Here is a 17,608-nt window from a genome sequence, read left to right on the forward strand (position 1 = left end):
GTGTTAATTGTCGTCAGATACTACGCCTGTTGAGTAAAAAGAAGCTGGAACAGAAGCTCACATTAGTACCAACACAGGACGGCAGACAGAACCCGAGCAGCACCACAGCAGATAAACATTCGTGTCACGCAGAAAGCCCGCGGAGCGAGGCGGGAGTGGGAGCAGGAGGTCAAAGGCCAAGCAGGAAGTTCATTTAGACCAATCAGCTCGCCCGCGGGAAACAAGCCGCAGAGAAAAGCTGTCGCGCCGGGGAGACTCTGCAGACCCGAGGCGACGGTAACGGCTTTAAACGACGGTGATTCGATCAGAGAGAGGCTGCAGTTGTGAGGTTGGCTGCAGAAAGCCACAGTCTGCTGACGATTTCAATCACAAAACTGTTTTCTAACTTATCAGGCTGAACCAAAATACTGTTTAGTAAAACTCAACAAAAGCCAAAAGGTGATAAAAATAAAAGAGAAACAGCAGAAACCATCGCGAATCTCCATCAAGTCCCCTTATCCCCAACCTCCGTCCCTCAGCAACGTTCTGGGCGACCCCTAAGGCGTTCCCAGCCCAGACGGGATCATATCCTCCAGGGAGTTCTGGCTTCCCCTGTTCTCCTCAGAGAACAGGGAAGACCAGGGGAAGAACGCTCGACCCGTCTTCAGACGGGACGACGGCCAGAGCATCGAAAGCTCCTGAAATGTTCACTTCAAGGAAGTACCGTATTTTTCCTGGACTAAAGCCCACTTAAAATCCTTAAATCTTCTCTACAATTGATGGTACTGTGCCTTAATCTGTGCTTACTGACTGATTCTATTGGAACAATGCGCTCATAAACCTGTTAAAATGTGTAAGCAAGACTAGCCGCCCGCTCAATGGATATTCTGAGGACCCCTGAGCTGTCTACCAGACTGCCTGACTGTAATGTCTAAACTAGAAGTGCATTCATGTAAGGCAGCCTGGAGTACGCGCTAGCAACAATAAACCTGGTAAGTTAATTAATATAAAGTTACGTTTATTTAGGCCTGATGTTAGAAACAGGGCAGTGTAGTCCAGCTACTCTGTCCTCAGATCCTCACATGTAGAGACGTAGAGTAACAGACTGTGGCTTTGCAGCAGCCTTCGGCTCTCTGTCAGGGAGCTGGGTGGTTCAGGGTGGGGTGGGGGGGTGGAAGCGGCACACAGGGGGGGGGGCTTTGGAAACAGGCCGGGTTTGTTAAGCAGGTCAGCAGGGCGAGCAGCGCTCCCACACTCAGCAGCAGCAACAGCAGGGCCGGATGTGGGCTTACCTGTAGCCAGGCCCCCTCTGCCCTGACCTTCATCCCTCCTTCTCCCTCCCCTCCTCCTACTTCCTCCCGGGCCAGAGCTGTTCAGGGCCTCGGGCCCCATGGGAAGGAGGGCCGTTCACCCTTGTAGGGCTTTGGCCTGAAGGAGAAGTCTTTGTCTTTACCTTTGGAGCCTTTGGGCCGGCCTGCGGTCTTCTTCTTTGATTTGCTGTCCCCCTTCACGCCCAGTAGGGGGTGCACTTCTGAGAAGATAAATAAAAAAGGTCCGACCTTCAGAACACTGGCAGAACTTTAAGTTGAAGAGATTCTGGGACAAAAGAGTCTTTTAAATGGGAAGCAGCTAATGCATTCAGCAGCTAAAGTCGAAACTTGTTGAGAAACAAGAATAAAAGCAAAAATCTCCACATTAGCTTCAGACGTGCAGCAGAACCAGATAACTTTCTATCTGCTGTCCTGTCGTACCGTCACTGGGCACCCCCTGCAGTTCAATGGTGGTAGTGCGGGCCTTCTTCTTGGCCGGGCCTCCTTCAGACGAGGGCTGCCTCTGCTTCTTATCCCCGCCGGCCAGCGCCTCCTCGGCGGCGCCGGGCTGGACCGCGGCGTCCGGCGGAGGACCGAAGGGGTTTCTCCTCGGGGTCTTCGACCTCGGGGGCGATGGGCAGGTACAGCAGGGCCCGGTTGTCCTCCAGCTCTTCATCACTGCAGACACAACACAAGGATGGCAGGCATGTTTAGGAAGAATTAAAAACATAAAAGGTTCAAAGTCAAGAGCAGAATCTCTATGGTCTTATCAAACAGAAAATAAAAACACAAATCATGAAGATAATTTATAATCTAACAGTTAAAATGAGTCTCAAGTTGATGGGAAAATGATTCTGCTTAAACATTAAACACTGAAACCATCCGATTCTCCCAGTTTAGAAGCTTTACTAAAACTTTAAACTAAACAAAACCTAGTTTTAAGGAAGTGTTTTCACAAAATCGTGATCATTTTCCTGCCATCAGTATTTAGCCCCAGAATAACTGGACCTGGTGGTCAGACCCGGTGCCTAAATTATATAACCTAAAATCAACTTTAATAGGATTTTGTGTGATTGTGACAAAATCAAAGTGTTTTTTAACTGATGAGTGGATAAAAATTATCTATGGTTTATAATTAATCTGAAACAAACTTTGATGTTGAACATTTTACAAACACAGTAACAATATAAGTCGTTTAAATATTCCACTAAAATAACTCCTGGTTCAGAACTTTGTGGAAGATCTACAGATGGAAATGTTTGTTTTACGCAAAACAGCAGAAACTCAGTCAAACGGCACAGAGAGCATGTGGGAACATCCAGCTTCAAGCCTTGTGACTGAACTTTGACTAGGCCATGACTCTGCTTTGATCCAAGCCATCCCATATATCTCCAGCTGCAGGTTCAGGCTGGTTCACCTGCTGGAAGGTGAACCTCCACCCACTCTCAGGTCTGCAGCCTCTAGCAGGTTTTCCTCCAGGATGGTCCTGGATTCAGCTCCACCCAGCTGCCCACAGCATGACGCTGCCACCACCATGCTTCGTTTTAAACAGTTAGCAGCTTCTACCAGGTTAGCTGCGTCTCCATCATGGTTTGTAATGAACTGTTTTCTAACGGCTTCTCTTCAACAAAGACCGTCTTCTGGCCTCAGATCTGTGCAGCTCTCACAGATGTCGACAGATTCTCAGTTCCTTTGGTCTTCATGATGTTCTCTGGTCACTAGTGTTTAGAACAGCTGCATTCATGCAGATTAAACCACACACACTGCAAAAAGAGAACTAAAAGTAAGTAAAAATGTCTTGAAATTAGTGTATTTGTCCTTGATTTTAAGAGCTAAATAAGGAATGAGTAATTTTACCCCTAAAATTAGATAATTAGACATCCTGCACTTGAAATAAGATGATGGAGATGAGTTGTTCCTATTTTAAGTGCAAAAATCTTATTCCATTGGCAAATAGTCTTATTTAGCTTCTCTAATTTAACTTTTAGTTCCCTTTTTGCAGAGCACAGAGTTGGACTCTGATCATCAGTCAGAGGACTTCTCCAGGCAGCTGTTTGCTCTGGGTTTTATTTAAGGGTATCAGTGTGAAGGGGGCTGAAATCTAATGCATGCTACACTATCAGGGGCTCTGGTCTACGACATAAAATGCCGCCCCGCATCTTTAGATGGTTTACCTGCTGCAGAAAGCAACTATAGGATCGACGGTGGTCACGTCCACCTCTTCGTCCTCCGCGGCGTCTGCGCCTGAAACGCGACCAAAGGTTCAGCTCTGAGCCGCCAGAAGCCACATCTCTACTAAAATCTAAAACAGAACCCGTCTCGGTACCCGTCTGCTCCGGCTCGCTTTTGTCTTCGTCCTCAATGTCGAACTCGGACTCCCGCTCCTCGTACTCCACGTTCTCATCCAGCTCCTTGAAGTCCGGAGCGAAGGCGCTCCAGTTCTCCTGCAGAGAACCCAAACAGGAAACACGCCGTCAGCTGATTGGCTCCCCGGGACTAAACCGGCTCGTGACCGCCACCCACCACTTGGTTCTGGGCCCAGATGGAAACCACTCCGCTGGAGATGGAGGCGATGATGGGTCGGACCGGGTGCCACTGGAAGACAGCAGGTGGGCGTCACTGACAGACGCTCATTAGCGGCATTCAGAAAGCCTTGCTAGCCTCTAAGGTGCTTACGGCCACGTCCAGCAGCAGCTCTCCTCTGGTGCCGTGCAGGATCTTCACCAGGTTCCCGATGCTCTTCTCCCAGATGTAGAGGGCGTGCTGCCGGGCCGAGCCGGCCACGATGTACTCCCCGTCGCCTGAGAAACAGCAGCGCTTCCACGGAGTCCTGGGCAGAGGAAGCGTTAGAAACCTGTCAGGAGCCAGCAGCCCCTCGGAAGCTCAGGTAAAGGCTGGGGGGGGGGGGGACCTGACGCACCTGTTGACCAGATCCTGCAGTTTCTGCATGGGTTCTGGCTCGCCGTCCCGGCCGCAGGTCAGGATCTCCCTGCCGTCGTACACCCTGATGATCCGGTCGGCTGTGTTTATCAGAAAGCAGCTGTGGGGGGGAAAGGGAAGGGCGTCAGCGATCGTTTTTAACGGCAGCAGCTTCCTGCACGTCGATCATGTCCTCAGAACGTGACAGCGTCTCACCTGCCCTTCCGTGCAAAACCTCGATGGATTTGATGCGGTGGTGTTGCTGGTGCCGTCGTCACTCTGAAGGACGCCACCAGCTCCTGGGTGTTTGTGTTTAACACCAGAATCTGCAGCACCACACAGAGAAGGTCAGGTGATTCTGACGCCCTCACATCCCCCCCCCCCCCCCCCCCCCACCCCAGAGAACATGGAGCCGGTGACCCCCCCCCCCCCCCCCCCCTTACCTTTCCTTTGGGGCGTTGCCGTGTAAATGTATTCCCGCCCCCCGCCTGTCGAAGGCCGCCACCCACGTTCAGATCCGAGTCATCGTCCACCGGCAGGACGACGTGTTTAGAGTCGGACAGCGTCAGCAGCACCGGAGCCGACTTCATGGGACAGACGAGCACCTTGTCTCTGAAACACAAACCCGACGCACACTAGGGTTTAATCCCGGGAAATGTTATGACGGGAAACGGGCAATGAAAGTAAAAAAAAAAATCCAGTGCGCGTCTATTGTTGTCTTACGGTAAACGTTGCATTCAGTAGCCTACTGCCTAAGAGGATGTCTACTGCCAGCTTTGTATAGGAGCATTTTAAAAAGGTTGAAAATGAAAACGCAAAGTGCATGTTGTGTGACCGGATTGTTCAGGGGGGTCGACAAGTGGATTGTGCAGACATTTAGAATCTCATCGTAGTAAAGTTCCTGAGGAAAGCCCATCAACAAAACGTCTGAAAACGCTAGATGGCTACTTTAGCAAAGCTAGCAAGTCACTAGGTGAAAATACTAGCGGAGGATGGCAGCTTTTGATGGATTTACGTTTAATAGTATGGCAAAATGTCTCGGATCAGCACTTAAGAGAGATGGACATATATATGGACATACGCGCGCGCGTGTGTGTGTCTGAGCCCTCCCATCTTGCGGAGGACGCACCTCAGAGCGCACCAGAGGCATAAACTACAAAAAACAGCTATTTCCCCGGGATTTGATACATATCATTTTCGGGAAAAATATTAAATCCTAACGCAGACTGAGCAAAGCGTCCAGAACTCACGTGTCCCTCGGATGATACTGCAAGCTTGAGGATGGGGGAGGGAAAGCGGAACCTCTGGTCACAGTCTCCGGTCAGGACGTCCCACTGGAGACGATGTTGTCCGTCGAGGGCGCTCACCAGCTTGTGGACCGTCCCGACTCAGCTGGACCGAACACACACGCGGGGGGGGGGGGGGGGGGTGGGGGGTTAAGACCAGGCGAGGCCAACGGCACAGCAACGTTTACGAGCCTGAGCGGGCTGCTTCTCACCACAGGGAGCAGACGGGGTGGATGTGAGCGCTGATGATCTTGGCGATTCCCCGCGTGAGGAAGTCCCAGATGACGATGCGGCCGTCGTTGCAGCCGACAGCCAGCAGGGTGCCCCAGCGGTTAAAGGTGCAGGTGAGGGCCATGCTGATGCAGTCCAGGGTGCCATCTGCCTCCTGAACACAAAGGTAGCAGCAGGGCATCAAAACCAGGAGCTACAGGGAACCAGGAAGTCAAAGTAGCATCAAAACACGGCCGCTTACCTCTGGGTAGTTCTGCCCGAACGATTCTGCAAAAAAAAAAAAAAAAAAAACACAAACAGATTAAACATTAATGTCATCAAAGCAGCAACAAGTATTAACAGAGACGCAGCAGGAAGAGAACTCCAGCGTGTCAGACACTGAAACGTTCAGAGAAAACGACAGCAGGGTTTCCCCTAGTGACACTTTGCCAAAAATCTAAACTACGATTTAATCTCTGCGTTAACCACGAGCAGCAAAAATGGCCGCTAGATAAAGATGTTTGTAAACAAGGACCGTTTAAAAACAAGAAATTTAACTGTTTTTATTAACCAAAATATTAATATTCATGAGAACAGCTTTTAATTGAGTTGGACATCAATACTTGTTGAACATAAAGTGCAACCAACCAACAAGTTTGACCAGAACCTAATGCTACGGTGAGATTCCTGAAAGTTTCTGGTAAAACAAAACAAAAAAATATGATTATAAGCAAATAATAAACTAGTTTATCTCACTGCTGCAGCTCTCTTCCCTTCCATGTGGAGCAAACCCACTTTAAACATTTTACCGACACCTAAAGGACGTTTCTGATCCATTAATTGTTTAAACCACTTCTTGTTTAAAAAAGTTGACGTTACGTTAAAGTTGCCCGCTTTTAGAAAACCTTGACATTGCAACAATATTAGTAAATAATGCAACAAACATCTCAGTTGCAATGAATCCACGATTCCCTCCTCGCCTTTTCATATATGCTCCTTTGATCTTTAACATTTGGGGAACTATAATCTGTTTCAGGGCGTGGGCTTCTGCAGCAGGCTGAATACTGATGATAAAAATGACCATATTCCGCAGAATACACAAAGTTACAAGATTAGAACTTCTTATATACTTAAGAATTGTCTTTTTTGTCTAATCAGTACTGTGTAGTTTTCCCATTCTCCATATAATTTCTTCACAGCTTTCTACTTATTTTACTATTAACAATGCTGTTATTAAACTGCGCTTATTTGTGCTTCTATTTGCACTTTTCTGACATTACATTATTATTGTTATTATTATTATTATTATTATTATTATTATTATTATTATTATTATTGTTATGGCCAAAAATGAACAAGAAATTGTTTTTGGTCCAATATATGTTAACAAAGTTAAAGGCCAACAATAAATGAGGTTAAAACTGCAGAAAACATGCAATCAACCTAATTATACTCAGAATTTTAGTATGTGTGTTAAAATCTGTGACTAAAGCCTTCAAGCTTCTTAAGCACGCCGTTTAACCAAAGGCATTCTGTCAAAAAGACACCCAGAAACATCGATGCAGGCTTTTATTTTTGGCAGATTGCTGTAAAGGTGTCTTCTTTGCTGCCAGAGGGCAATTGATAATTTCCCTGCAGACACTTTTGAGTGATGTCAGTTATTTTGTCTAATCATTTTCTGAGTTTCTTTTTACACATTAATTTTACTTCATTGTTTACTTTTAACGGTTTTCGTTTGATAACATTTTTCTTACATGAACACTTGAAATCCCCTTTTGTATGAAAGGTGGTAAACAAACTACATTTGCCTTGTTCTTTAATAAGTCAAATGCTTTGGCTCCATTTGACATTGATGTTTTTATCCTGGAGATACGTCCAGTTTTAAACAGTTTGATTATTATATAGTCAGCTGGCGGCATATATCCTCACTGTTACAAAGGTGTCAGTAGATTTAATATAACCGAACAATGTATGGATGCTAAATGTGGCTAGCTGACAGTTTTATGCTTCCATAAAAATAATAATAATACAAAAATTATAATATGTAAATATTCATCAGATTGTTGCCAATTCACCCGTTGAGTCTAAACAGCTAAACGTGAGTAAACAATCTTAACTGTTTATAATTTTAATTTCATTCTTATCTTAGCTGTTAGCATCCTTGGCTAACAGACGATGCTAACCACAACAAGAGCGGAGCGCCGCAGCAAAACTGCGCCGTAGAAAACACAACAAAAGCCTCTTCTCATAATTACCGAGCAGCTCTAGATTCATCGCTGGGTTTCCAAGGATCCACAGCCCCCTAAAGCCCGATTTCTTACAATATTTCAGTCAATTCTACTCGTTTTTGTTAACATTTGCTGCAACTGCCCAGAGAGTGGCGCCACTGAGGACCCCAAACATAGCGACCGAGCAGGCGCCTGAACTAAATGATCCCGATTCAAGGATCGCTTGTGTCGAGTTAAACGCCTCAAAGTAAAATATGAATAAAACAATTATTTACGGGTGTCAATGAAATAAAAATCACAAAACTACCAATCAAACAAATTAAATTCCATTATATGCCATAAATATCCATAATTATTTGAATGTGTTATTTATTAAAAACACAACTAATTGAATAAAATGCAAAATTCACACAATATAACCTGAATATACTTCATAACTGAAGCCTTAGATGTTATAACCGTGTGTAAATAGTTCATGGCTTATATCCTGGTCAGTCATGCACCGTGAAATGGCTTATACTTTCACTGCAGTTTGCCAAATAAACTCAAGCATCTGATTATTTAACCCAATTAATTTCAGAACAGTTTCAATAACCAGGACATCTGCAAGCCTCACTAACTCCTGTGCCAAAAGTCACGATGTGTGGGATCAGGTCTCCATGAAATAATCCAATTAATTGTCACACTTTTGTCCGCATACTTATTTTTAGGCTTAGTTTTTACTTAAATATGATAGAAACAATAAAATATTTGCCATTAATGTACCTTTTATATCACACAAACATCCACTTTTATATCACTGTTATATTCAAAATAATCACAGTAAAAGCCTTTAACCCATTTGAAACTGTGAGTTTCTTTTATCAGGGCATGATAGAAGATTTTATTATACTTACTAGATTCTAAAATCTACAACTTCAGATGGACAACATATGATTGAGTCAATGTTTCTTTGAATACAATTATATAAATCAATTAATAAATGTATCTTGCCATCAGCAGTTTACAGCTCTGAATCACACAGGTGATTCAGAAAAAATACCTACTGCCAAATCACAATGTTTTTCATGAACCTTGACCCTTTCACCTTCGTCATCTTCAACTTTATGGTTTTAGTGCTGTCTATATTTCCATCAGACGTTACAGTGCATGTTTAATTTTGAACTTATTGACAACAACTAAGCAGGTACCAATGAGACTTTTTAGCTACTCAGAGACTACATGAGGCAGTAGAAACAGCAGCTGTGCTGATGATGCAGGATCCGGGGCAGCATCCGGAGCTGCAGCGTCAGCGAGCACCACGCCCAGCTTCCTGTTTTCACAATAAAAGTTCAATTCAGACTGACTTGTGAAAAATGATAGTAATTCTACTGTCCATTTAAAAATAATCAAACTATGGAAGCCAAACAGATGGCAAAAAAAAAAACATCCACATATATATTTATTAATTTATATGGTGGATGAAGTAATGTTTCTTGAGATGCTACGATTTTGATTTTGACGATCAGTAGTAGGACATTCACGTCTCCTCTGACCTCTCCTGGACTGTGAACACCTGGTGAAGACGGCCCATCAACAGCTCCTCTTCCTCAGGAAGCTGAAAAGGTCTGGACTTCCCACTAAGCTGCTAAAGAACTTCTACAGAGCTACGATAGAGAGAGTTTTATGTCTCAGCATAAGTGTGTGGTACGGGAGCTGCACAGTCCAGGAGAGGAAGGACCTAGCATGGGTGGTGAGGACAGAGCAGGGGATTATGGGATGCCCTCTGCAGGATCTAGACTCAGTTCATGCAGAATGAGTCCACAGAAGGACCAGACGCATCTCCACTGCTACCTACTGCCCAATATTATCTCTAAATATCTAAACGCACATTTCTGTAAATAAACACTCAGATCATCATTGCACAATAAGCACATTTTTCCTCATTATCTGTGACTCATGAATTAGTTCATACAAACTTTTGAATCTTCATCTTTTTATTTTTCTAATCTTTTGAATGCTATAATGAGGGGAAAAAAACAAAAACAAAAAACAACATTACAACCCTTGTGCATTGCCTGTGTGCTTGTTTGTCTTTTTTATTTGTACTCTTAGCCGGAGTAGCTAAAAAGAAAATTTACCACGGTAACACGCCGTGATAATAAAGACTCTTTGAATATTTGAGTATATATATATATATATATATATATATATATATATATATATATATATATATATATATATATAGATAGATAGATAGATAGATAGATAGATAGATAGATAGATAGATAGATAGATAGATAGATGGAAACTATGATTTTTTTTACACCATTATCCACAAATATCAACATCCAAACCGTCCTCTTTAAAAAAAAAATCAAAATAGACAAAAAAGGGCGTTTCTTTGATGATGACAACATATTTCTTACAGTAGATCTTTATCATAAATTATAATTTGTCTTTTTTTTTTTTCAAAAGGCCAGTCAACATTTGGGGCTCTGAACGAGTTTAATTCAAGTGAACTGTAGGAAAAATGGCTCTTTAGACTGTAAACATTGCAGCACTCTGGTCATGGCTGTTATGGTCAACCTATTACAATTAACCAATTAACCTTGACCAGTTAATTGGTCTAGTGCGTACATGGCTGCCTGGCCTGTGTCTTTGTGATGGACATGATGTTCTCCACCTCTCGACCCATGACAGCCTGGCTTGACAAAGTGAAGACTTTTACTCTGAAGGCCTTTACCGGAAGTGCGCGGCCTGTTCAGACGCGCTGTGACAGCGGTGCTCGTGCTCGTCAGCGTGTGCGTGTGCTCGGTGAAGGCGCCACGTCGGCAGAAGCAGCGCAGAGGAGAAGAGAGCCGCAGCTCTGCAGAAAGTCCGCAGAAGTTGTTGAGGAGGACGGAAGGCTGCAGGCTGAACCCAGGAAGCAGCGTCCCAGGCCCGGCTGTGTCTCAGCGAGAAGCAGCAGGAACCATGGTGAAGGTAAGGATGTGTCTGAGCATGCTCCAGGTGTTCAGCTCACCTCCACGCTCACGTCCTGGTGATGATGTGGAGCATGGACGCAGTTCCAGCTTGCTTCACTGTCCAGGTCCTTTAAAAAAAACACCAGCGCCTCCTGCAACTTCTGCTGCGTTTGTTTTTATTCTAACTGTCTGAATAACAGCAGCTTTCACCTGAACCTGGGAAACCTGCAGCAGGAGCTAGATGGATGTTTGTGTTCAGGTTAAATAACCTAAAAATAAAAACCCATCATCATCTGAGTCACATTTCAGATTCAGAGCCTGGTTCGTTCTTCAGCAGCAGGGAGCTGAATGAGGCCCTGGCTTCAGTAAAATGTTGAAAACATTAACATCATAGTGTCATGGCTCCAAGATGGAGGTTTTAGAGCGTTTACCTCCCACCAAACAGCCAAAAATACGTCTAATTTAAACCCCCAGCAGCTTTAAGGGTTTAGAAACCTGGTTAATGTGCAGCATTTATTAAATATGACGATAAAAAGCAGCCGAAGCGACGCATTCGGGTTCAGACCGAGCTAAAAATCTGTTGGATAATTACAGGTTTAAGCACGACTCTGTGCTCCAGCAGTGAAATGTGTGTTTGATTCAGCTGCAGGCGAGCAGATCTCTGCGTTTTCCTCCGTAAGGATCGGCACAGATAGAACATTCAGCACCAGGAGCCCACAGTCTGTCCCAATCCTACCGGGCCTTCATGCCAAGATCCACAGTTTCGTAACGGGTGAGCTAACAGGCAGTCAGGAAGACCGGCCCGGTCCGCATCAGAGGTGTGGGCCGCTGGAGCTCGATGGCGGAACCAAATGGATCCCCACGGATCCGACATGTCAGCTAGTCTGACCCCCTAGTGCTGGTGAAGCATTTTTTACTGTCGGCTGCTCCAGTAACCGCCTGATAAGGCTACAGTCGGTGGAACAGAACACCTATTGGTTCTGAGCAGCAGCTGTCGGGAACAAATGCAGCGTTGTTTTCCACCGTGGGGACAGGCCTCAAAGTTTAAAGACTGAACACTTAAACGTTTATAGCTATGGCTTGTTTGCAATGCAGTTCCCCAGGCGGGCCTTTTAAGAACGTAGAACAGAACCAGAACGTTTGTGTGGACCCAGGAGCTCAATGCAATGTTCTGTAGGACAGCAGTAAAGCAGAGAGGAACCCCCAGCCGTCACTGAAAGGTTTCTCCTGCAGCTACGGTGGAGAAAGAAAAGGTGGACCGAACCAGAACTTTACGCAGACAGCAGCAAGGTCCATAGCTCACGCTGGAGTGAAATTAATTATTTAACCGGAACAACGTCGAGCTGCATGTAAACGTCAGTGGTTCTGGAGAAACCTCGGCTGCCAGCAGCAGCCAACCGGACCAGAACGCTCCACAGTGGACGGGACAACGCCGGTACCGTCCTGAGGCGTCCCTCTGACCCGAAGGAGCTTTACCAACCGCTGCCCCTTCATCAGGAATCTGTATCATCACCATGTGGTACCATGATACCGTGGAGACGTGATTCTGAGACTGACGGCGCCTCAGGAAGAACAATAACATTTACAGTAGAGCTGGACGATAATTCAGTAACGATAAATATCGATCAGTAGAATATGTTTTCATTCCTTATGCATTTTAGCCATGTAGGTTAATATTACATCCTCCCAACCAATCACAATGCAGACCCAGGAAGCCCCGCCCCCTTCAAAGAGTTCAGAGAGCACGTGTTCTTTTTTTTTAAACTTGCAGTTTTAGTAAAAAGTTGGTTGAATAAAGGGTTGAGTGTGAATTCAGTGTTTGTGTGTTCTGTATCTAAAAATAGGTTGCTAAGCAACAGCATAAAATGGCCAGGGCTGCACTTAAAATATGTTTTGAATTTGTGATAATTATCAATATAGATCAATATTTCTGTTTTATCGATATCCTTATTTTTTCATGTCATCCAGCCCTAATTTACAGGCACACAACAGACCATATTATCACCCATTTTTTTTCATGGTGCATTCAGGTGCATCTAGTACATGGGATTATCTAAATATTCAGTTGGAATAAAAAGAAAAAACCTGCAGAAGTAAAAAAAAAAAAAAAAAAAAAAAAATCAGATTTGTTTAATCTCAGCAGCTCAGAGCTCAATGAAAACCAAAAATCGGTACCGGTCTGGAAAACCCTGATCTGTTTCTGTGGCGGACATTGTTCAGATTTCAGACACACATCCTCTGTTTAATGCGTTTTAAAGATCATTTCAGGGAGAAACTAATATAATTCTTCTGGTCCGTGGGGTTTCTTTGCTGATGAAAATGTTTAAATATAGAAAATAAAGAAATTCTGGGTCTGTGATCCATGTAAAAATATTCTGTATGGAGGCAGAAACCTGCGTCCATCATCATCATCATCATCCCTACTACTACTCAGGGTGAGGAGGAGTTGAAGAGAAGTCTGAGCGGTCTCTGCTTACGCTGCAACGTCTTCCACTCTCCAGCTGCACAAAGTTTGTTTTAAATTCAGCAAATTTGAGCCGCGGTCTTAGATTAAAGCAGCTTGTTTGATAAAGTGGTCGACTGGGCGCCCCGCACAGGGATGCTAAAGTCTGCCTGATTACCGTCAGAATTAATTAATATTTGTAATTTAAAGTCTTTATTTAATTTGTGTTCAAACAAAACAAACATAAAAACAAACATTCTAAAGTCCTGAATGAAAGGGAGCAGAAAGAAGAATCTTATTGGCTGCCTTTACCAAAAGCAATACGTTTACTAAGACCTTAAATTACAAAATCATCAACTACACAATAAGCATCAAAATATACAAAACAAAAGATAATGAAATTAAACATCTGTCGCCCAAAACTGAAATTCACATTTTACTTTAGGTTGATTTTTCTGTATAAAATCTAACATGATTATTAGTAATCAGGCATAACTGACATATTCACTCAGCAAAGCAGCTTTTTATCTATTCCATATAAACATTACTAGTGCCACACATTTTATTTTATTTTTTCTTTAACTCCATACATGCAAACATGTAAATGTGCTTTTCTTCTCCTGTGGCTAAAACCACAGAAGTGTGTTTGTAACAAACCTGAAACGTTATTCTGTGTTTCTGGTGATTAGATTAAATCATGCAGGTAGTTTTGTCTCCAGTTTGTCGGCAGGTGACATTCGTCTGTTTTTTTTTTTTTTACGCTCAGTCTTCCTGGTTTGTTTTTTATCCAGGATGTGAACAGCGTGAACGTGGAGCCGCAGCCCGGGACCAGCCTGTCCTCGGACGAAGCAGAACCCGCTGACGGCCAGCCTCCAGAGGGTAAGCGCCGCGGCGAGGGACGGGTCTAAATGCTGGAGCGTCAGCGGGGAATACGGTGCAATCTGGGCTCACATGTTGCTGCTGCTATTTCAGAAACACTTGGAGCGGTTCAGACGCCTCTGGGTCACCATGGCGCCTCAGCCTCCTGAGGAAGCTGCTCTCATCAGCTTATATGACTTTAATGTCATAAATTATAGTTTCACTGCTAATCACAATAAAACAGGTCTGATGGCCTCTCAGCAAAATGTATTTAATTTAATTTACCCTTTCCATTGTTGTGCCATTATGCACTGTTTAAAGTTATTTAATGTTTTATAAATAACTTTGTTAAGTATTGTCTGGTGATAATCAGCTGTTAAGCTGATATCAAGACAACGGTTGAAAGGGATGAATTTGAGCACTAGCGATCTTTTAACAGCAAAACCTGCACACACATAGAATAAAGGAGTGACAACTTCTGTTCAAGTTCAAGAATTTAATAACAGAAATAAAATGAACATCACTATGTAATGCTGTTTATCTGAATTAACACAATATTTCAATCAGTAAATCCTCTCTACTAGGCTAGTGAAAGTTAACTAAACTACTGAGCAAAATTAAAATAAAAAGAAGCTAAGGAACTATTTATATGCAAAAGAAACAAAAGACAACATTAAAATGTTTGATCATCAGAATGATTCAGTAAATCCTGGTTCACTGCAGATCTGAGTTAAAGAACCAAAGTTCACCTTAAATAATATGGAATGATGTTAAATTAGCTTCACTAATTCAGAACATTTGGTGTTTCAATCCATTCACGATGCAAATCCTGAGTTAAACAAAACATTATTTGATCTAAAATAACATTTTAAAGAAAGATTTGGTCGGTGAAATCAACGACCTTCAGGACATTTGATTCTAAAAGACGAACTCTGTGTGTGACGTGTGTTCCAGAGCCCGGTAAGGACCACGCCGTCGCTCCCCCCGGCATGGTGTGGCGGGTCACCGGCGGCCTCTTCAACGTCACCAAGGGCGTGGTCGGCGCCGCGGTGGGCGGAGTGGCCTGGGTGGGCGGGAAGAGCCTGGAGATCACCAAGTCGGCCGTGACCACGGTGCCGTCGATGGGCGTGGGGCTGGTGAAGGGCGGCGTGTCGGCCGTGGCCGGCGGCGTCTCCAGCGTGGGCTCCACGGTCGCCAGCAAGGTGCCGTTCACCGCCAAGAGGAAAGACAAGGCGGAGTGAGGAGGAGGAGGCGAGGACCAAAGGATTGAAAAGTGACGGATTCGCCCCGCCCTGAGCCAACCGAGAGAGGCGGCCCGCTGATCTCGACCAATCAGACGCCACAGTGCCTTCCCCACCCCCCCACGGTCACCATAACTCCCAGACTTTAAAGACTGCGCAGCTCTTAGTACTACTACACCAACCCGGACGCGTCCTGCTCGTCTGCTCCGTGGCGACGTCACGATGAACTCTAGTTTACAGACCCGCCTGAGGCCACGCCCACTTTCTGCTCCCCGACCCGCAGACGTCCGCTGACACCTTTCCGTCTTCAGATGCTGATTCTTGTTCCTGGTTGTTTCTCAGTGGTGTTGAAGTATTATTGCAACCTGTTTGTGTTGAGGGATCACGCTGTTTGTTCTGCTGAGGAGCCCTGAGGCCCCCCCCCCCCCCGCATGCAGGAACATCTCTGAAATACCTACAGGCTGACGACACCGGACCCGTCAGAACCGGGTTTCCTCTGCAGCGTCTTTCTGGTGAAACAACCCAGGAAAGCTGAGCGGTTCCTTCCTCTGCTGCGGCGCAGGAAACAATCACGAGCATTTCAATGCAGCTGTTGTTAAACTTTGTGAAAGATGTTTGTATTATTATTTTGTTTTTCCAATATATCAATAAAGTAGTTTAGAAGGTAAAGAGTGAGCTCAGTTTCTGTTTTTTTTTTTTTTTTTTTCTGGTTGATCTGTTCTAGTTTTCATTTGGAGGCTGAAAAATAACAGATTTAAAAACGAGTGCAGAGTGATTGCTGTGACAAATCCTTCCTTAAATCTACAATGAAACAAGATTTTCAATGGTGTTGTTTTTTTTTTTGTCCTAGAACATCCAGTTTGTCTCCGGCCTTTAAGGCCCCCCACCCCAGGACACCCTGCATGGATAAGCGGTTACAGACAACACCAGCTCGGACTGGTCTCAGCTTGGTTAAAAAATGTAGTGTAAACGGGCCTAATAATGTATCATTGGCTTCATCAGCAGAGATGAAGCACTGAAACATCTGCAGTAGTTCCTTCAGTCAGACAAGTAGGAGCTTTTACGGAGGAGCAGATGTTTCCAGTGGTTACCTCCAAAGAAAAGCTGCAGGCTCGCCTCCAGAAAACTGCTGCTGGGAACATTGCAGCAGAAATTACCTTTTTCTGGTGCTTGAAGAACTCCAAGCTGAAAGCTTCAGCTTCAGCCCGAGAAGGTCCAAGCTTCAGGATCATCTGCGGCTGAAGAGGGCACTACTGAAGAGGGCTCGTTTAACTGGTGGATGTGAGAAGCAGTGGGACAAAGAGGTTTAGGAGGAGTATAGAAATCCTGCAGACTGGTGCAAAGTTTCTTCATGCTGACTGAGTCGCCAACGGTGCAGCATCCTGCTCCAACTCAAGTCTGGGCTTTAGAAGAGAACGGAGTGATGCTTTTGCTGCCTCACAGCAGGGAAATGCAGATTTATCAGCAAGAAGTAAAGGGAAACGGATGGAAAAATCCTGTACAGGTTTTAAAAATACTCAAATGTGCGTCTGAGAGGGGTGACCTGCAAGTGTAGGAAATGCACAAGTTTAAAGAACAGCAACAGATTACAGAAAAAACTGTAACAGCAGGAATATAAATAACTTTGAGTGGTGAAGGTCCTAAAGTCTAAGAGCTGCTGGGAGGAAGGATCTGCACTAACGCTCCTTTGTGCTCCTAGGATGCAGCAGTTATGCAGAGGAGGTGGACATTGACAGCAGTGATGTTATGTGCAAAATATCTGTGTGTATTGCAGGTGGTTGGAGTCATCTAGTCTCCAACCACCTGGTCCAGTGGGCATCCTAGGACACCGCTGGCCTTACTGATGAGCTCATTTAACCTTTTTCTCACAGCTGCTCCATCAAAACAAGCCATAGAAGAAGCTGAAGCCACCACAGAGTCATAAGGTGTTCAGGAGCGCCCCCTGCAGGGCAGAAGACCTCACCCTCCTCAGCAGGTAGAGTCTGCTCTGACCCGTCCTGTAAAGACCTTGTTATACCAGTTTAAAATCAATAAATTTGTCCTCAGTAAGTGAGGCAGCATTGGAGGAATCTTTAGAACCTGCACAGTGTCTGAACTGTTTAGAAGCAGTAGAGCTTTCTGAGCTATCTAAAATTCTAGCTTCATCTAAACCTTCTACCTGTATGTTAGACCCAATCCAAACCAAGTTG

The 17,608-nt window shown here is 44.6% G+C and overlaps 1 protein-coding gene and 1 pseudogene across 1 annotated transcript; one reads left to right on the top strand and one right to left on the bottom strand.

The window, feature by feature from the left end:
• Positions 1-1,271: 1,271 nt before the first annotated feature.
• Positions 1,272-8,121, bottom strand: LOC118560211 (annotated as a pseudogene).
• Positions 8,122-10,653: 2,532 nt separating this feature from the next.
• Positions 10,654-16,088, top strand: zgc:153675 (transmembrane protein 263). The gene is made up of 3 exons (XM_012855888.3): positions 10,654-10,896; positions 14,112-14,199; positions 15,133-16,088. The coding sequence occupies exons 1-3, from the start codon at positions 10,888-10,890 to the stop codon at positions 15,417-15,419; spliced, it is 384 nt and encodes a 127-aa protein (XP_012711342.2). The 5' UTR covers positions 10,654-10,887; the 3' UTR covers positions 15,420-16,088.
• The last annotated feature ends 1,520 nt before the right edge of the window (positions 16,089-17,608 follow it).

Source organism: Fundulus heteroclitus, unplaced genomic scaffold (genome assembly GCF_011125445.2).
Source record: "Fundulus heteroclitus isolate FHET01 unplaced genomic scaffold, MU-UCD_Fhet_4.1 scaffold_408, whole genome shotgun sequence".
In the NCBI taxonomy this organism is placed as follows: Eukaryota; Metazoa; Chordata; class Actinopteri; order Cyprinodontiformes; family Fundulidae; genus Fundulus; species Fundulus heteroclitus.

Excerpts from the sequence above, each read along its gene's own strand:
- zgc:153675 (XM_012855888.3), top strand. Across the intron at positions 14,200-15,132 it reads TGACGGCCAGCCTCCAGAGG|AGCCCGGTAAGGACCACGCC; the intron begins GTAAGCGCCGCG and ends CGTGTGTTCCAG.